The sequence below is a fragment of the Mauremys mutica genome, chromosome 8, assembly GCF_020497125.1.
Source record: "Mauremys mutica isolate MM-2020 ecotype Southern chromosome 8, ASM2049712v1, whole genome shotgun sequence".
Taxonomy (NCBI): Eukaryota; Metazoa; Chordata; order Testudines; family Geoemydidae; genus Mauremys; species Mauremys mutica.
The window spans coordinates 1,660,079-1,681,361 of record NC_059079.1 but is presented as its reverse complement, the minus strand read 5'-3'; the positions used below and the strand labels follow the sequence as shown (position 1 = coordinate 1,681,361).

At 43.5% G+C, this 21,283-nt stretch overlaps 1 protein-coding gene across 1 annotated transcript in view; it reads right to left on the bottom strand.

Moving 5' to 3' along the window:
• ST3GAL3 (ST3 beta-galactoside alpha-2,3-sialyltransferase 3) overlaps nt 1–21,283 on the bottom strand; it is a 364,281-nt gene that overhangs the window by 190,250 nt on the left and 152,748 nt on the right. The window contains exon 6 of the mRNA XM_045026125.1: nt 3,975–4,067. Coding sequence (XP_044882060.1) covers nt 3,975–4,067 — 93 coding nt within the window. The remainder of the gene's footprint in view (nt 1–3,974; nt 4,068–21,283) is intronic.

The window sequence follows — 21,283 nt, the reverse complement described above, 5'->3', positions numbered from 1 at the left end:
AGGATTGAACTCACAACCCTGGGTTTAGCAGGGCAATGCAAACCACTGAGCTATCCCTCCCCTGAGTGCTAAATGACCCCAAAGGATATGCGGCAATTGGGTACTGGTGGCATCATAAATGGTGTGCAGCTCTTGAGCATCTGTCAAAAATATCTTTTTACTGGGGGATGGGACTGACATGGTTCTGTAGACATGGGAGCTGCAGGCAAATGACTCTGTACTCTTTCTCTCTAGTATGTGGAGGGCTATAAGACCATTGGTGATAAAACTGTTGAGACACTGGTCTAGGTTTGCAAGCTGCCTGTGATACTTCCCTTTTGGGACAGGTGTATCTACACCCAGGAAGCGGAGGGTGACACTGGAGTCCCTCGTGTAAGGACTCCATGGTGTTTTGGATCTCACTGGGAAGCCCCAAAGTGTGCAATCATGATTCATGGCACAGCACGATGGCCACTGCCATCATTCTAGGTGATGTGTCTGCTGCATCAACCACTAATTGAAGTGAGGGTCTAGCCATCAGCTTACCCTCTTCAATAAGAGCCTGGAAGTGAGCTCCGTCCTGCTGTGGTAGCTTGTCTACAAAAATCTGTGAATCTTCAATAGTTGAGACAGTAGTACTCGGCCAACACTGTCTGACAGTTCACTATACAAAGCTGAAGGCTAGTAGATGTGAAAGTGATCCTTCTCAAGAAATCTAGATGTTTAGCATCCTTGTCAGAAGATTTAAGATGATGATGTCTAGATCTCTCTCTGGCAGCATACACAACGAGAGAATTCAGTGTAGGGTGGGTAAAGAGAAAATCTGCTCCCCTCGCTGGAACTAAATACTGTTCTCTACCCTCTTGGGACTAGGGGCACATGTGGCTGTTGTATGCCAGACTGCTCTAGCAAATTCTGGCATAGCTCTATTAACTGTAACTGGTGGTTTACAGGATATCCAAGAGTTTGTGTTTTGGGTCTTGGACCTCCACTAGAGAGATCTGGAGTTTCTCTGTTACCCTTCGCAATGAATCCTGAAATTGTTTACGGTCATCCAGAGTGAACAGAGATAGTGGGGTTACTGCTTCATCAGGAGAAGATGACAACAATACTGTAAACTGGTTTGTATTCATCCTCCACCATGAGGTCAGGAGGAGGCTGATTGTTCCCTTAGAGGGCAATGGTGGAGTGATTCCCTTGCAGACCACATGGGGGCTCTGTCTATCTTCCATACAGGTCCCATACCATACAGTATGTTGGTTCAGGAGGGGGATCTGGGTATCCCCAAGGCATGGGGTACCAAAGGTCCCAAGGTAAATGTTGAGGCGGAGGTTAGTACCAGGAAGCTCTGGATCTCCTGTCTGGATAACATTTCTCAGAGGAGGAGACAGTGACTCCTCTGGAGCTTCAGACTCTCCCAAGAAAGAGAAGAAAAGGTCTCGATCCAACAGCAGCTCCAACAGAGGAAAGTTGCAGTTGGAAGATGGAAGAGGGGATAGGCTTCTGTCAAAGGTAACATCCCCTGGTAGAGTCAATCTCCCTAGTGCAAGAAGGTCCTGATGATGGGGGAAACAGGACCTCGGGGAGAGCAAAGATGTCCTACAGTGTAGTATAAGTCTTGCCTCCCTGCAATGCAAGCAGTCTGATACGTTCATGCTGATGGCGTCGGAGGAAGAAGACTCCATGTGGCTGGAGTGAAAGACAGAAAGAGTACCGTTGGTGGTAGAAGCTCTGATTGTGCCAGAACCAACAGATTCCAACTTTTTTACTTAGAGTGTACTGGTGGAGTGAGTGTCACTGGTACAGGGTCCAGTACTCTGGTTTACGGGCTTTTGAGACATGGCTCTGGGACTCAGGACATAATAAGTCTTCTGGAGTTGAAAGAGCGGATTTGCTCGATTTAGGAAGAGCTGTGTCAGACATCTCGGAAGCAGACTTAGAGGTAGACCTGCTCTTATGCTTATGCAAGCATTCTCTGCCTACCCAATGAAAACGTGATGGGGTGCTCTGTGGGTATGGATTCCCCAGCAACAGAGTCAGACCTCACAGCAGGAGGCATGCGGTGTAACCAGCCAATGTACCAGGGGCGTGGGGGAGTGTTTCACAGCCTGGGTCCAACTGCAGCCTCATGGCCTTCTCCAGGAGGGGTTTTCTAAGCCAGAGTCCCCTCACCTCATGGGTATGGCTAGGGAAAAAGCGGCAGGTATTACACTTAGCCATGATGTGGGCCTCCCCAAGACAGTACAAACAATGCTGATGCTTGTCGCTGACTGAGAAAGAATGGGGACATGACACAGTTTTGAAGCCCAGAATTCTGGCCATAATCCAATACCCGTAATGATGCATTGGGGGGGGAGGGGGGAGATGCCCCCAAGGCAGGGATTCTATTTAATTAGAAAACTCTGCTAAAAGCTGTAAAACTAACTATAAAGAACCATATAAAAAGGCACTAAGGCAACTTTTGAAATATTTACAGAGCAAAGGAATCGAAGAAAAGCTCTGGACTCTGGAGGTTCGGAGCAAAGCTACGAGACAGCAAGAAGGAACTGGAGAGATGGTTGGCCACTCCATCCTTTATTCCTTTGGTTGGAAGCACAAGGAAAGTAAAGGGCGCACGAGTGGTCCAACAGACACTGCTTGCAAGAATTCTCTGACTCCAGGTGTATACACACACCCACAATGGAATACACATGGTGACCAGCACTCGAAGAAGAATCTCAGCTTTCATTTAAAAAAAATTCCAGACATCATGGTTTCCGGGAAAAGCGTGAAAATGTGACCCAAAAGTATCAGAAAGACTCAAAAAACAAAAGACAAATCAAAAGAACCCCAACATTATTTTTAATTCATTATTTTTAAGCCAATTTCATGATTCTGGGGACCTGATTCATGATTTTTGAACACTTAGGGTTGACAATATTACAGCAGACTTGTTCAGAGGAGAAGATGAGGAGACTAGTGTGATATTTCATTGGAAAAAGTGAATGAGATACAGCAAGACCAGCAGACTCTTCATAGTATGCCTTGGGCTCTCTAAACACTATTTAGAAAACTCTGCTGCCCAGTTCGCCCTTGTGTGCAGGTAGAGGAGATTATAACCCTTCTACCTCAGATAGCTAAATTTACCACTAACTCAGCAGGTGCAACTCAGTGGAGCTGCACTTGTAGTTTCAATGGAGTTGCACCTGACACCAGCAATGAATTTGGCACTGAGCCTACACTCTCTGTTGATCTACTACTTGCATCATTGAAGATACTGTACTGTATATTCATGGGGTGAAATCCTGGTCCCACTGAGTCAATGGCAAAACCCCCATTGATTTCCATAAAGCCAGGATTTCACAAGGGGCATCCACTGAAACTAGAATAGCAAAATAATGCAGCAACCATCTACAAGACAAGCTACCTACAAGGTTCCCCTGAAACCTCTTCCACTTGGTTCCCCACAAACTCAGTTCAATTCCAGTCTCGTCACTCAGCCTCCTTTACTAGCATACAATCAAACTACACTTGAGTTGATCAGGCTAAAGCATAGGGGGTGGGTACAGAGTATACCACACATCCAAAGCTACACAGCAAACCTCTTCCTTTATATACATTTGTACATTACATTGTATTTACTATACATTGCATCACATGTTCTGGGATTGGCTCGGTCGCTTTGTAGGAACTAATCCATGTACAACACACACTGTCCATGCACGACTTACTCTTTACTTCATCTTACATTCCAGGTTTATCTGATTCATTATCATCTTGTCAACTGTAAATGGTTCCCTGGGTATCCCCCCTTATCTTAGCTAGTACAAATATTCTGTTCCCAGCCTGCTGATCATTTCTGGGGAGACAGGATTAGGGAGGTAAATGGGAGGCCTCACTCACAGCCAATTACTCATGTTAAGCCAGGCCTACATAGAATCCTGCATGCAGAGGGGGAAGACAGTTTGGGAAGAGCAGGGCTGTAAATTACAAACACTGGGGAACTGATCACTTACTTTGGGAAGATGGAAGTCATGAGCGCTGATGCATACCCAGGTTTGCAAACTCCCTCAGAGAAATTTGCATACTTTGATGCTAGTTCTGGAGGCCTGTGGAAAAAAGGATGAGAGTCAAGACTTTCCAGGGTATGTAAATGCTGAGTGTGTCACCCTGATCCTTTTATTATTTAAATCTTTTCCTTAACAATGCTTCTCCAAAACAGCTATGAAGAATATTAACAGAAACAAAAGTTTTTTTGTTTGTTTTTTTACGCTAATATGGGAGAATATCAAACCAAGGTGGGGTCAGAAATATCTGAAACACCACTAAATCACTACTTCTATTGAGGGACTTCACACTCTTAGGAAGGTGAAGCTCCAGGAAGGAATTAAAGCTAGCCAGATACTATTTTAGACGTCTGCCTCTCCAAAAGGAAGTGAAGATTAAAAGGTAACAGAGAACTTGTTCAGGCTATTTTTCTACTACATGCTAGAAGTAAGATGTCAGTGCAAGTATTACTTACAGGACAAGTTTCAAACATTTTAATCAAATTACAAAGCAGATTTCTACTAGCCTACAGTCATCAGCCACTGTTTAGACTTTAAAGGGGATGGATCCTTTGGGCAGCCAAATAGACAGAGCTGCCCTTGTTCTATTGGGAAGTGGCCTAATAGCACAGCCGGTTACATAATTCAAGGGTCTCCACATACAGAAGCCTAAAGAAAAGAGCAGTGACTGACACACAGTCTAAGTGGTTAAAGCTTAGCACTCAGAGAGGAGATTTGAGTCTAGTACACAACTTTACCACAGACTTACTGTGTGACCTTGAGCAAACCTCTCTGTGCCTCTGCTCCCATCCGCAAAATGGAGATAATCATACTCATCCATATTACAGATATATTGCAAGGCATAAATCATTAGTGCTTTTACGATATCTGTAGATACCTAGATGCGAGCCACTACACAAAAATTATTCCAAACAAAAAACTGATGAGAAATGGTCCTACAGCAACAGAGATATATTGCACCATTGATAGCAACTATTCAACAATGACATTTTTATAAGTTTCTAAAATAGTGGCGAGAGAAGGCGAGTAGTGTGGATCCATGCAGACAGTCCTCTCAAAGAATCTCAGTTACCACCAGAACTGTTCTTTCTTCTCCAAGCATTGCCTACATGGATCCCGCCTCTAGTTATTTTGTCCTCCCACACCTGTTGGCACTGGGATCTGTTGTATTCATTTGGAATATGCAGATCCAAAGAGTTAAAGGTGTTAACATGACCAGTCACTATCAACACTGAACAGTTTTAAACAAGGTTAAGGGACCACAGACTTCTTAGTACCACAGCAAATACGCCATTAAAAATCCTTCTAACCTTTTATTAAAGACATGGGGTGGGGGAGAAAACACAGTTAAAGCATTTGAAATGTAAAGTATTAATTAATGTTTTCATTTTAACAACATTCCTTGTTCTCTTTCCCTTCCAAGAGAGTCTGTCAAACATGGAGGGTTTTCCTTCTAAAGTCTCTTAAGATGGCAATAACTATCCTTTTTGGGGAAAAGAGAAGACATTCATTAAAACAGGCTGGAGCTGTTGTTGTTAAAGTCTGATCCTGTTTCCTAGAAGACAAAACAAGACAAACGCACACATGGAAGGGGGAGAGAAAAGACCAGCAGAGATACAAAATGAAGCTTCTGTCTCTGATATTGACTCTTGCAACCTCACTGCTGGAGAAACAGCAGCCCAGCCCACAGTCTTACCAGACACTCCGAGACCTGGAAAACTGGTATCAGCATCAGGCTGTTTATGATATTGCATTTAGCCGCCTCTTTTATGATCACGGGCTCACAGCAGTGTGGCAAAATACACAGTCTAGGCTGACTAAGCCAGACACTTATTATACAGAAGGAAAAACGAGGCTAGGAAAGAGAAGAAATAAGGTGGGGAAGGAAAAGAAGACAAACATGGCACAGTGTGGGGGAGAGGTGGGTATATGTGTGTATATGTGAGTGAGTGACGAGAAGAGAAAGTCTCACATCGCAGGTGGCATGTAAGATTTAGATGGAGCTGGTGGCGATGTCATCTGGGCACCCTCTCTCTGACCCAGTCTGATCAGGACATCTTTTAGGATTAGCATGAAGAAGGTCCCAGGTCCGAGGAGACAGTAGGGATGGCAGCCATGACGATAAAGTTGGCTCCAGCAATTATTGGCAGACAGATGCTTCTTGTGCTAATTTTTCCCAAAAGTCTTCTCTTTTTAAGAACCCCAGAAAGGGGTGTTGGGCATAATACTCCATCCTCTTATTATTTTGACCTCCAATAGACAAATTTTAAACACACCAATTTTGGTTCATTGATTTCCATTCCTCTACTACTCTTGTTTACCAGTCATCTTAACACAGTCCTTGAGTGGAATCAGTACAGCCCTTTCTGTTTGGACTAATTCAGTCTCTCTCTTTTTTGTGTCTTTTCTCATCAACATTTGTTGTGATCACTTATTGTGGCACTTTATGAACTTTCTCTCACTTTTTACAGTTGAACAATTAGTGGAAATTTGTAGGCCCATTTATCACAACATAATCTCTCATGGCAAGGGAACACCCATATATGCTACAGAGAAATCTGCATTTTAAGGAACAGCTTCCTTCTGTTGATTTAATAAGAAGAGCTGTTTACATCTAAGCAATGTAGCTTATACACATTTGGGAACAGATGGGAGTTGGAGAAAAGGAAAAGTTATTCCTACTTGGGAATTTTCTTTCTTAGAACCTTCATAGGCTCGTGGTTAAGGCACAGGTTGAAAACACTGGAGATATGGGGCCAATTCTCAGATCTGCCAGATCTTAATTCAAATTACTTAATCCATCTGTTCCTCATCTAGAAAATGAAAGTAATAATACTTCCTTTCGCAGTCTTGTCTATTTATGTTGTAAACTCTTCCAAGTAGGGACTATCCTTTGTGATGGAGCAAGGCCGGATGGCTACAGGAAAGTACTCAGGAACAGGTATCAGAGTAGCAGCCGTGTTAGTCTGTATCCGCAAAAAGAACAGGAGTACTTGTGGCACCTTAAAGACTAACAAATTTATTTTAGCATGAGCTTTCGTGAGCTGCAGCTCACTTCTTCGGATGCATAGAATGGAACACACAGACAGGGGAAATTTATACATACAGAGAACATGAAAAGGTGGAAGTATGCATACCAACAGGCAGAGTCTAATCAATTGAGATGAGCTATCATCAGCAGGAGAAAAAAAACTTTTTGAAGTGATAATTAAGATGGCCCATAGAAGGTGTGAGGAGAACTTAACATAGGGAAATAGATTCAATTGATGTAATGACCCAACCATTCCCAGTCTTTGTTTAGGCCACAGTTAATAGTATCTAGTTTGCATATTAATTCAAGTTCAGCAGTTTCTCTTTGGAGTCTGTTTTTAAAGTTTTTTTGTTGCAAAATTGCCACCTTCAAGTCTGTCACTGAGTGGTTAGAGAGGTTGAAGTGTTCTCCCACTGGTTTTTGAATGTTATGATTCCTGATGTCAGATTTGTGTCCATTTATTCTTTTGCGTAGAGACTGTCCGGTTTGGCTAATGTACATGGCAGAGGGGCATTGCTGGCACATGATGGCATATATCACGTTGGTAGATGTGCAGGTGTACGAGCCCCTGATGGCGTGTCTGATGTGATTAGGTCCTATGATGGTGTCACTTGAATGGATATGTGGACAGAGCTGGCATCGGGCTTTGTTGCAAGGATAGGTTCCTGGGTTAGTGTTTAGGTTGTATGGTGTGCGGTTGCTGGTGAGTATTTGCTTCAGGTTGGGAGGCTGTCTATAAGCGAGGACTGGCCTGTCTCCCAAGATCTGTGAGAGTGAGGGATCATCTTTAAGGATAGGTTGTAAATCTTTGATGATGCGCTGGAGAGGTTTTAGTTGGGGGCTGTAGGTGATGGCTAGTGGTGTTCTGTTTTCTTTTTTAGGCCTGTCCTGTAGTAGGTGGCTTCTGGGTACTCTTCTGGCTCTGTCAATCTGTTTTTTCACTTCAGCAGGTGGGTATTGTAGGTTTAAGAATGCTTGATAGAGATCTTGTAGGTGTTTATCTCTGTCTGAGGGATTGGAGCAAATACGGTTGTATCTTAGAGCTTGGCTGTAGACAATGGATCGTGTGGTGTGTCCGGGATGGAAGCTGGAGGCATGTAAGTAAGTATAGCGGTCAGTGGGTTTCCGGTATAGGGTGGTCATACCTCCAGCTTCCATCCCGGACATCCCGAAACTGCTGAACTTGAATTAATATGCAAACTAGATACTATTAACTGTGGCCTAAACAAAGACTGGGAATGGTTGGGTCATTACACCAATTGAATCTATTTCCCTATGTTAAGTTCTCCTCACACCTTCTATGGGCCATCTTAATTATCACTTCAAAAAGTTTTTTTTCCTCCTGCTAACAATAGCTCATCTCAATTGATTAGACTCTGCCTGTTGGTATGCATACTTCCACCTTTTCATGTTCTCTGTATGTATAAATTTCCCGTCTGTGTGTTCCATTCTATGCATCCGAAGAAGTGAGCTGCAGCTCACGAAAGCTCATGCTAAAATAAATGTGTTAGTCTTTAAGGTGCCACAAGTACTCCTGTTCTTTTTGAGGAACAGGTATGTTAGCCCCAGGCTAAGCAAATCCCTAGTACCATGGGAACCAAAATGGCAGTTGCTCCAGGGTAATTAAGGCACCTGGGGCCAATTAAGAACTTTCTAGAAGGCACCAGAGAGAGCTACATTGATTGGAGCACCTGCAGCCAATCAGGGCAGGCTAATCAGGGCACCTGGTATAAAAAGGGGAGCTCACTCCAGTCAAGGGAGGAGGAGCCAGAGGAAGGAAGTGCGTATGAGGAGCTGGGAGCCAGAGACACAAGGAACTAAGAATTGAGAGGGGGTACTACTGGAGGATTGAGGAAACACCATACAATCAAGCAGTATCAGACACCAGGAGGATCCTATGGTGAGGATAAAGAAGGTGCTTGAAGGAGGCTATGGGGAAGTAGCCCAGGGAGTTGTAGCGGTCAAGCAGCGGTTACAAGTAGCACTATAGAGACTGCTGCAATTCACAGGGCCCTGGGCTGGAACCCGGAGTAGAGGGCGGGCCCGGGTTCCCCCCCAAGCCTCGCTACTCCTAATCAGACATAGGAGGAGTTGATCCAGACTGTGGGTTTCATCCAAGGGGAAGACCACTGAGGGGAGGAAATCCGCCAATAAGCGCAGGACCTACTAGAGGAGAGGAGGAACTTTGCCACACCTTACTATGTCTGTATGCTGGGCCTAGTACAACAGGGTCCCTCTCCTGCTTGGTGCTATCATCATACAAAGGAAAACAGTAAAGGTGGGATTTTAAAAAGTGCCTAAGGAGTTAGCAGCACAAGTCCCACTGTGACTTTCAATGGGGTTTGTGTTCTTCACTTCCTTTGATTTTGAAAAATCCCACCCTAAATAAATAATTGGGTCACCAAGACTGCCTGGCTCCTGTCAAACAGAGAGCAGTGCTACTAATCAATGATGATGATTGTGTGGACTTGGACAGTGCTGTCCAATCAAGGAACTCAAAGTAGTTTACAAACATCAAATAACTCAGACACCTCTGTGAGAGAGGTAAATATTTTACATATACAGAAAGAGGCTCTTCTTAACTCAAAAGACCCCAGAACCACTAAAATGCAGCCAGAAGTTGGAGCGTGATATGCCAGTCAGCCAGACCACAGCACACTGTAAAGTGTGTAAGGATGTGTGTATGTATAGGAAAGAGGGTAAAATTTGAGATGCACTAGGCAAACTCTAACTCTGAAGTGACACTGGATCTTCACTGTTCAGACAGTAAAGTACTTACAGGACAGAAAGCCCTTCAATTTGTTAAGGTTTTCTCCAACAGACCTTGGCATCAAACTGCATAATGTAGAATTCACTTATGTCAGTAGAAAAAGCTGAGTCATCCCTGCCAGGATTTGAACCTGGCATTCCAGGGAGTCTAGGTATTCCAAACCTATGGCTGAGACTGCTAATCTGCTGTTTCCGGTTTACTGTAATACTATGTTAATCTGCTATTCACACCATGGTCTGGTGGTGGTGGTAGAGACTTTCATTGAATTCAATCATAGCGAGTGGTTCTCCACTGGCCAGGGTGTGAGACAAGGGTGTGTTTTGTCCCCAAGCCTCTTTAACATATGTGCAGAATTTATGGATGTGAATCATGGGAAGTTAATGCTTCTGACAAGAAGAAAACTGAAGCTTTTGAAATGTGGTGCTAGCAAACATTCTAAGGTATCTCCTGGATGAAAAAAAGAAAAATGCCTACATTATAAATATTATTGGAGAGAAAACTGATGCCAGAAATCAACAGATGGAAACTTACGTACTTTGGTCACACTAGGAGTAGAGATGGAAATAACCTGAAGAAAGTTACTATGGAAGGAATGGTGGAGGGTCATGACAGTAGGGGTCAACCAGTGAAAAGATGGATGGAAAGTTAGTAATGGATTGAAAAGACTTCTCACAATTGTGTCATGTAATAGTAGTAGGCATCCTTCAGTCTCAAGAGACCATGGGTATGCATCCTTGAGAGGTAAAGAATTTACTCAGTTGGCTTTCTGGCAGCCGCGAACATGGCTGAAGAGACCCACTTGAGGGGAACAATCTCTGCTGCATCTGTCACATTTAAAGGTGACGTTTTGACCTTTGGGCTTTGCCTTCTGCAAGCTCTTTTCTCCTCTGCTAAACTGGATGGCTTCCTCTCGGAACTCCAGACACCTTTGTTAAGCTCTTGTTTCCAAAGGCTGTGGTCTTGAGTGTGATATTCCCATTTGTCCACATCCATGTCCATTTCTTTGAGGTCTCACTTGCACACATCCTTGAAAACACAATTTTGGGCATCCTTTGAGTTTTTTACTAGATGCCAGTTCACCATAGAGGATGTCCTTTGGTATGTACCCATCATTCATTCAGCACACATGCCCAAGCCAGCACAGGTGTCTGTTTGAGGAGTGTTTGTATGCTGCCCTTGAGCACCTCAGTGTTGGTGACTCTGTCCCTACAGGAGATTCCAAAGATTCAACAAAGGCAATGAAAGCCGTTGAGCCTCTTTTCCTGATGAGAGTATAAAGTCCCTGTCTCACTCCCATACAAAAGCGTGCTGATAACACATGCGCCATACATGCAGATCTTTGTGGGTCTGTCAGTTTGTTGTTTTGTCATACCCTCTTGTTAAGTCTAGACATTGTTGAGGTGGCTTTTCCAATGCGGATGTTGAGTTCGGTTTCAAGTGAAAGATCGACTGCAATAGTGGACCCCTGGTATGTTATTTCATTCACCATTTCACATTCACAGTTGTTGCTCTTGATGGAGGGTGCTTCCTCAACTCCTTGGCAAACTATGTTCATCTTTTTTAGGCTTATAGTAAGCCCGCAGTATTGGCAGGCTTTGGAAAACTATCCATTAGGCTTTGAAGATGAGCTTCTGTGTGGGGTGCCACTGCTGTGTCATTAGCAAAAAGAGGAGGCGTTGGATAAGGGCCTCCCGAGTCTTCTGAGTCTTGCAAGATTGAATAGCTTTCCATCAGATCTTGCGTGCAAGTAGAGTCCCTCAGTTCAGTAATCAAAAGCTTGTTTCAGTAGCAGGGAGGAGAAGATCCCAAAAAGAGTTGGGGCAAGTACATGGCCTTGATTAACTCCGCTACGAATCTGGGAAGCCTCAGACACTGAGCCGTCATATTGGACTGTGCCGTACATCTTTTCATGGAAGGATTGAATCATGCTTAAGAGCTTGGGGGGACATCCAATCTTTTCTAGAAGCGTGAATAGTCCACTTCTACTGACAAAAAGTCAAAAGCCTCTGTGAGATCGATGAAGGCTATGTAGAGGGGCTTCTTTTGTTCTCTGCATTTCTCTTGTAGTTATCTCTGTGAGAAGATCATGTCGATAGTAGACCTTTCTGCTCTGAAAGCCGCACTGTGATTCAGGATAGATTCTGTCTGCAAGGGTCTGAAGTCTGTTGAGGGCAACTCGGGCAAAGGCTTTTCCCAGAATGCTAAGAAGGGAAATGCCATGATAGTTGTTACAGTCGCTCCTGTCACCCTTGTTTTTATAGAGAGAGTGATGATGTTGGCATCTCATTTCTTGTGGTACTTCGCCTTCTTTCCAGCACAGGCAGAGCAACCATGAAGATGTTGCAGTAGAATAGATTTTCCGCATTTATGACCTCGGACGGTATGCAGTATTTTCCAGGGGCTTTTCCATTGGAGAGGCCATCTATGGCAAAGCTAAGCTCCTCAACGGTTGGTTCATTGTCGAGTTGGTTCATAAAAGGTAGGCTTTTGATGGCGCTGATGGCTGCATCCATAACAATATTTTCACAAGAGTAAAGCTCAGAGTAGTGTTCTACCCAGCGATCCATCTGCTTGGTGCAGTCGTTGATTATTTCCCCGGTTGTTGATTTCAATGGGGCTGTCTTTTTTTAAGTTGGACCCAAGGCTTTCTTGATCTCGTCATACATGTTTCTGATGTTGCCTCCATCAGCTGCTACTTGGATGCTTACACATAAGTGCAGCCAACAGTAATTGGTGCAGCGTCGAGCAGTTTGTTGTACCATGGTTCTTGCCACTCTCGGTGCTTGTAAGGCTTTTTCATTTGGGACTTTCTTGTAGTTGGTTTGAGCTATGCATTTGGCCTCTGACTGGTGTCAACACACCGGAATATGCCGTTAAACCAGTCGTTGGTCTTGTTTCCTTCTTCCCAAGGCTGACAGAGCTGCATCGTAGATTGTATTCTTCAGTTGCTCCCACTTCAGCTGGGTGCTTGTGGCACAATCACTGGTGTCAAGGGCTTGTTGTAGTATGTTCTTGTACTCCTGTGACTTTTCTTGGTCCGCTATGGCACTGATGTTAATATGAGAAATCTTTTTACTTTAGATCTGTGTATTTTCTTTGGTTTAAGTCTGACTTTGCTGTGTACCAGAGAGTGGTCTGTGGCGCAATCAGCACTTTGATAATTGCAGGTAATGAGGAGGATGTTAAGGTTGATATGCCTTGTGATGATAAGATCCAGTTGGTGCCAGTGGCCAGATCTGGGATGTTTCCAAGACACTTTGTGTTGTGGCTTTATCTGGAAGAATGAGTTTGTTACACAGAGATTGTAATAGGAACAAAATTCTAGCAGTCTCTGACCGTTTCCATTCATCTTACCAGTTCCGTGTTGACCAAGATAGGTGGCCCATGCTTCAACTCTCACACTTGCATTAAAGTCCCCTAGCAGAAAAACATATTTGTGTTTTGGAATCTTGCTGATGGTGGTGTTCAACTAGTCGCAGAACTGGTCCTTGATGTCAGAAGATGAAAAGAGTGTTGGGGCATAAACACTCACAAGGTTGACTGGGCCCTCAGATGTGAACAAGCATAGTGCCAAAATTCTTTCTGATCCATCTGTATGTGGCTCAACCATCCCCAGAAGTAAGCTCTTGATGGCAAATACCACTTTGCGCTCTCGCGTTTCTTCTGCACTTATCCCCTGCCAGAAAAACGTGTAGTCTTTTTCTCTGAGAAATCTGCTTGATGCTAGCCGTGTTTCTTGGAGGGATGCGATATCCATATTGAGTTGTTTCAGCTCATCACTAATCACAACAGTTTCACATGCATCGTTGATCTGTTCAAGGTGTTCAGATAATACAGCTGTCATGGTGCAAATGTTCCAGCTTTCTATCTTTAAGGATGTTTTCTTTCTTTTACTTGATTTGCCTGGTGCATTGGTTACAGTCCTCTTGTCAAGTTATAAAACTCTAAGCTACAAGCACCCATTGCAGGAGGTAGACTGAGGCGGCTATTGTCTGGGGGCTGTCCAGTTTTATGGTGGGCAGTGGTTTCCAGTGAGATACGATGATCTCTGCCACGGTCGGAGACAGCCCTGGCGCTCAACTCTACGGCAACTGTGTAAGAGCTTAGAATTCTGTCATGATATCAGTGATATTCAGGCATGAATAAATGAATTGACCTTTTTTATGCTACCCTCAAATATACAGGAATTATATGACTTGCCCACTGAATTATATGACTTCAAAACACTGAATCAATGAGAAGCAGGAATTTATCCTAGAGTCTTGATTAAAATCCCTGCACTAACTACTGAATAACAGTGTCTCCTGAACTAGTACTCCCTACTTCCTCCTTGTCTCACACATAGGCACTATAATACCTGCCTCTGGACCACTACCAAATGCTGTCAGCAAAGTTGACATGAAATTGAAAGCAACTGGAATATATCTGTAGCCACCATGGTAGAGAGTCATTACTGGCATACAGTTTGAGTAGCTAACGACTGACATAACTATTTAAACCACAGTGATCAACTTGAAAATGATCCCAGAATTCACACAAAAATCCCCTTCTCACAAAACATGCAGATTTTCCCCCATGCTGCTTCTATACTGTTGCCTTCATTATCAAATTAAAATGCCATCATCCACACAATTCCTGTAAAAGAATTAATAGGCTGAAGTGTTCAGTGCATTTGACTCATGTACGGTGCCCAGTGGGTGCAGTGTAGCGGATGTTTGAGCTGTCAATTAGGAAAACCACAAAAATATCCAGAACTGCTGATGCCTGAGGGGCAAAGCAGTTAACATTTCTTAGCAGTCATAAAACTCATGTTCCAGAGTGCCAGAGGCAGAACAGCACGCATAAGCCAACCGCAGCTGCTATCGCAAATCATTTAGCACTTGTTTATCTCCCCGACTCTACTCACATTGGGTTAGCCTTTTACAGAGCCCTTGAAATAGGAATTTTACATTTTAATCCCATTGGGGACATATTTATTAGACCACATTAACATCAGTCACCATAGTTTTCAAATTTTAAGAAACTGTTACAAAGATGCTCATTGATAATTATTTCTAATGCTGTCTAACACAGAACATGGGCCATGTCAAAGAAACATCTTGGAGTAAGATTGTATGACTGCTGTCCCTCAGTCCCCTCGAGACCTCCACAAAACTGAGATATGTATCCCATGAGGTTATCCAAGTGAATACAATTTAACTATATAAACGTGTTTTATGATTTTTCAACAAGATCCAAAATCCTGGCACAGAATTAAAGCCTTTGCTTAAATCAGACTACAATCCTTCCTCTATAAGAAGAAGCTGTACAAGAGGGCAGGGAGTACACACGTAATTCATCAATTGAATTCACACACAGTTATCTGGTTTAAATCTGGGTGACATCAGTAACCAGACAGCTATATAACAAAAGGGTGCACTGATTACTAGGTGAGTAAGAGCATTAAAATGAACAAACAGGTACCTCCTCTGGGATGACCTTATACTTAGAGGTAACTTCTGAATCAGTTGCTTCTTTGGGGATCAAACATGGATTTCCTTTCTTCTGTCATTATTTTCCTTTGCTATGAAACAAGATATGGCCTCATTCACAGAGCACTTTATAAGACGGTCTTTATGAGGCAGCAGAAAACATGGTGCATGGTATTATCTGAGCTTACTATTTTTTGCTGCTTGCTTTAAAATCTTGTCTATTATCTACACTGGGCACCTTAGGTGATGCTTATGTTCACCACCTGACAACAATGCAGCCTTTGTTCAGAAAATTGGATTAAAAATGCTCAGATTCATATATTGCAAGGCCAAAGGGACCATTGTGATCATCTAGTCTGACCTCCTGTGTAACACAGGTCAGAGAACTGCCCTATAAGAATTCCAAGAGCAGAGCTTTCAGAAAAACATCCAATCTTGATTTTAAAATGGTCACGGATGGAGAATCCACCATGACCCTTGGTAAACTGGTTCCAATGGTTAACTACTCTCACTGTCAAAAATTTAGTCCTTATTTCCAGTCTGAGTTTGTCTAGCTTCAACTTCCAGCCATTAGATTGTGTTAGACCTTTTGCTGCTAGATTGCAGACTCCATTATTAAATGTGTGTTCCCCATATACATACTTATTAGGGCTGTCAAGTGATTAGAAACATTAATTGCGATTAATCACACTGTTAAACAATAATGGAATACCATTTATTTAAATATTTTGGATGTTTTCTACATTTTCAAATATATTGATTTCAATTACAACACCGAATACAAAGTGTACAGTGCTCACTTTATATTTTTAATACAAATATTTCTACTGCTTTTCAATTCACCTAATACAAATATTGTAGTGCAATCTCTTTATCATGAAAGTTGAACTTACAAATGTAGAGTTATGTACAAAAAATAACTGCATTCAAAAATAAAACAATGTAAAACTTTAGAGCCAACAAGTCCACTCAGTCATACTTCCATGTTTAGCCAATTGCTCAGACAAACAAGTTTGTTTACATTTGCAGGAGATAACGCTGCCCGCTTCTTGTTCATAATGTCACCTGAAAGTGAGAACAGGCTGTCGCATGGCACCATTGCAGCTGGCGTCGCAAGATATTTATGTGCCAGATGCGCTAAAGATTCATATATCCCTTCATGCTTCAGCCACCACACGAGAGGACATGCGTCCATGCTGATGACAGGTTCTGCTCGATAACATTCCAAAGCAGTGCGGACCAACACACGCTCATTTTCATAATCCGAGTCAGATGTCATCAGCAGAAGGTTGATTTTCTTTTTTGATGGTTCAGGTTCTGTAGTTTCTGCATCAAAGTGTTCCTCTTTAAGACTTCTGAAAGCATGCCCCACACCTCATCCTTCTCAGATTTTGGAAGGCACTTCCGATTCTTAAACCTTGGGTCGGGTGCTGTAGCTATCTTTAGAAATCTCACATTGGTACCTTCTTTGTGTTTTGTCAAATCTGTAGTGAAAGTGTTCTTAATATGAATCACATGTGCTAGGTCATCATCTGAGACTGCTATAAAATGAAATATATGGCAGAATGCAGGTAAAACAGAACTAGAGACATAGGATTCTTCCCCAAGGAGTTCAGTCACAAATTTAATTAACACATTGCTTTTTTAACGAGCGTCATCAGCATGGAAGCATGTCCTCTGAAATGGTGGCCAGCATGAAGGGGCATACAAATGTGGAACATATCTGGCACGTAAATACCTGGCAATGCCGGCTACAAAAGTCCCATGCGAACTCCTGTTCTCACTTTCTGGTAACATTGTAAATAAGAAGCGGGCAGCAGTATCCCCAGTAAATGTAAACAAACTTGTTTGTCTGAGCAATTGGCTGAAGAAGAAATAGGACTGAGTGGACTTGTAGGCTCTAAAGTTTCACATTGTTTTGTTTTTGAGTACAGTCAACTTTTCATCACAAATACAGACCTTCTCACCATAATTCATGCCTTTGTCATCTCTAAGTTACATGACTGCAATGCCATCTACATAGGACTGCACTCTACATCCATTTTAACATTAGCACCATAAGAAGCAAAATAAGGGAATTGTGTTTATAGGGACACTGAAAGTTGAGAAAGAAGGCAGAAATAATTGACAAGAATTCTTCTGACAAAAAAAAAAGGGAAAGGATGAAAAGGAGAGGTTACTCAGCTTGTGCAGTAACTGAAGTTCTTCAAGATGCTTGTCCCTCCACTTCAGGTGAATTTATGCCCTGCACATTTAAATCAGAATTTTTTGGTAGTGGTGCCCGATTCTCCCACACATGCACCCCACATATCCACATGCCCCATGCCAAGGCTATCAGGGCTACACGGGTGAACTGTCCTGAGTTCCTTCTTCACCACAAAGTCCCATAAGAGCAACTCTGAAGAGGAGGAGGAGAAGGACAGGTAGTGTAAGACCCACAGGGGGACACACCTCAAAGAACTCCAGTTACTGCACAAGGGGGACACGGCTCAGGAGTCACCTGAAAAGGAACAGTGGAGGACTCTAGGTAAGAATCTTAGATGGACCCGTAGCAACACTTTCTCTCTGAAAAACACCATAAATGGGGGGTTGGCCATTAAAGCCCCCAATTCTCTTACCCTTAGGGGAGTACTGATTGCTACCAGAAAGGCTGTCTTCACAGATAAATCTAGTAATAAACACAGTTAGTGATTCAAACAGATGGTTCATAAGGCCATTAAGGACTAGGTTCAGGTCCCAGCTAGGGGTAGGTGTCCGATTTGTGGGAAGATATTGACAAATCTCAAAGGAATCTTGCCACAGCTGAGTGAGCGAAGAGAGAAAAATCCCCTATGGATGTGTGAAAGACTGGTATGGCTGCTAAACGTACCCTAACACAATTCACAGAAAGACCTGATGTCTTCAATTCCAACAACTAATCCAGTATCCTAGGAAGAGGAGAGTGAGTTGGGAAAATCTGATGGACTGTTACACCAAAGATGGTATCGTTTCCATTTCTGGAGCTAACGTATTTCTTGTAGATGGTTTTTTACTATTTAATAAAACTTGTAGTACATTTCAGCAACAAAACCTCTCTATCCTTGAGAACCATTGCTTGGAGCCTCACAATATGTAAGCTGGGCTGAAGTGTTTGACCTGCTTCTTGAGTCAGTAGGTAAAGAATGATCAGAAGCTTCCATGAAGGACGAGAGGCAAGACTGATGAGATAGGGATGCCAGACTTGTCTTGGCCACATTGGTGCAATTAGTATGACTCTGGCCCAATCCTGTTGACTCTTCAAGAGAAATGATGTTGATGGATACGTGTAGAGAAGTCCTTTTGTTCATGAGATGAGAAGTGTGACTCGTAGAGCTAGGGGATCAAGACATCCTATGGAGCAATATGTGATGCATTTTGCACTGGCTGCCCTGGCAAACAGATCAACCTACGGGAGCCCCCAAGCTGGTAATATCATGTGAAGGACTCTGCAGTTTAGTTTCCATTCGTAATTTAGAGAGAAACGTCTGCTGAGGTCATCTGCCATGGTGTTTTGAATACCTGGGAGGTAGAAGCTGAGATGACTACATGTTTGGTTTTGCACCAGTTCCAGAGTTTTCTTGCTTCAGCACAGAGAGATGGGATGTGCTCCTCCCTGACAGTTGATATAATACATGGATGCCACGTTGTCTGTCATTATCTTTATTGACTTCTATTTGATAAGAGGTAGAAAGCGTAGGCAAGCATTTTTGACTGCACTCAATTCCAAAGGGTTTATGTGGAGAAGCTGCTATTGTGGCGACCATTTGCTCTGTACCTTGGGAAGTGTCAGATAATGCCCCCCAAACCAAAAAGCAAAGCATCTGATGTTATCATCATGGTAGAGGAAGCTGAACAAATGGAAAACCTGCACAGGTGTTGGTTGGGTCCTTCCACTAGCGTAGAACCCACTGGGGAACAGACAGTAACCTGCCTGGATTGTGTTTGCTGGCTTTATAAACTGTTAAAAGCTGTCCCTGTAGACCCTGGAGATGTAACCTGGCATGCTGCACTACAAAGACAATGTGAATGTGTGTCCATCAGTTCAAGGCAATCTCTTACCGTAACTTGAGGACTGCGCTGAATCCTTGAGACGAGGTTCACTATGCAAGAAACCTGCTGGATGGTAGGTATGTTCTCCCTGTCAGTGCATCCAGGGAAGTCCCTATGAAATCTAGATGCTGTAGTGGACTCAAAACAGACTTTTCAAGATTGATTTGAAGGTCCAGACTAAAACAGAGAACACGTGATCTACAGACTCCAACATCTCCCAACAGGTTCTATTCTTTATCAGCCAATTATCTAGGTACGGGAAAACAATTATGCCCAAATGACCTAGGTGGGCAGCAACTATTGTCAAACTCTTTGAGAACATCCTGGGTGCTGAAGATAGCCCAAAAGGGAGCACCCTGTATTGGGTGCTTCCAACTCAACAACAAACACTAAGACATCTCCTATGCGATGGGGGAATGGTGACATGAAAATGCATCTTGTAGGTCAAGAGTCACGAACCAATCTCCTAATTCTAATGACGGAATTATTGGTGCCAGAGTCACCATCCTGAATTTTTTCTGTTTTACGTATCTGTTTAGTGACTTGAAGTGTGAGGCAAACCCACAGCCAAACGAGGGCTGCTTGCTCAGCTGCCCCTCAAACAGAACCGGAGTGAATAATCAGGCATGCTATAACAACTCATCTGCATTGACTTACCCTTCCACGGGAGCCTGCAGTGACTCAGCCTTCAGGCATGCAGCAGCAGCCTATTCCTGAGCGCAGCCTAGGTCAGATGACCCCCCCAGGCTTAGATATTTCTTCTACCTCACCAGAGCTGCAAATCAGTCTGCAAAAGCACTACCTGACCAGGAATTCTCATGGTGCCTCACAGGAGGCTCTCTCGACTCCCAGCCTGCTCTTGATCCAGTTCCTGCCACAACCTTGCCCAAGCCCTGTTCCAGTCTCCTCCAGCCTTGTCCTTACCCTACTCTGACCTTGCTCCAGCCCTTTTATCAACTCACTCCAGCCTTACCTCCAACTCCTGACCCCCTTGGACTCTCAGATTCTGACCACCCAGCTTCACTCTTTGGCCTGCATGTGGTCTCTGGCCACAGTATTGATTTGGGCCTGTCTAGGGCCTCTGATCTCAGTTCTGACCCCTGCTTGTCCCCAGAACCTGGTTCCAGTACTACCCTCAGCCCAGTCCCAACCCTATGCCTAGTTTCAACCTCCACGGCAACCACAAGGCCTGACTATCGGGAGGCAGCGCCTGACGTGATGGCTAAAATTGATCTCCACCCTCCATTTGGGTACAAGTAAGTATTTTTAGTAGAATCTCCTTCCTCTGTGTTGTACAGGAACTGGTTCTATTGCTCCTAAATTTAACAGTGAGGTCACTTCTTGTTCTAATAATTGATGGTGAGAAAGGTTCCTGAGGCAGGACAGGGATGGGTAGGAGTGAGAGCCTTGAAATGGATAGTGTAACCAGAAGGTATGGATTCCAAATCTCATTTGTCTGATGTTGTATGCTGCCGTGCATCCTGAAAATGGTAAAGGTGGCACCCAAAAGAAGGGAGGGCGGGTAGGATATCGCAGCTGTAAAGTCCCATCAGCTGGATGGTTGAGACTCTTGACCCACCATCTAAACTGTGACTTGGAGGAGATGGATGTCTGGGAGGATATAGTTGTAGTTGATGGGAGGTTTTGGGTTTTTTTTTAGTCTCTTGGCCAGGGGTTGAGTACACAAAGAGCTTGCAACCATCAAAAAGGAGGTCTTCCATGGTACTTTGAACCTCTCAATACTGAGAGGCCAATTAAGTAAGAGAAAAAAAACTTTTGAAATGATAATCAAGATAGCCCAGTACAGAGAGTTTGATAAGAAGTCTGAAGCTCCAATGAGAAACTGCTGAGCTGGAATTGATATGCAAACTAGATACAATCAACTTAGGCTTGAATAGGGACTGGGAATGGCTGAGCC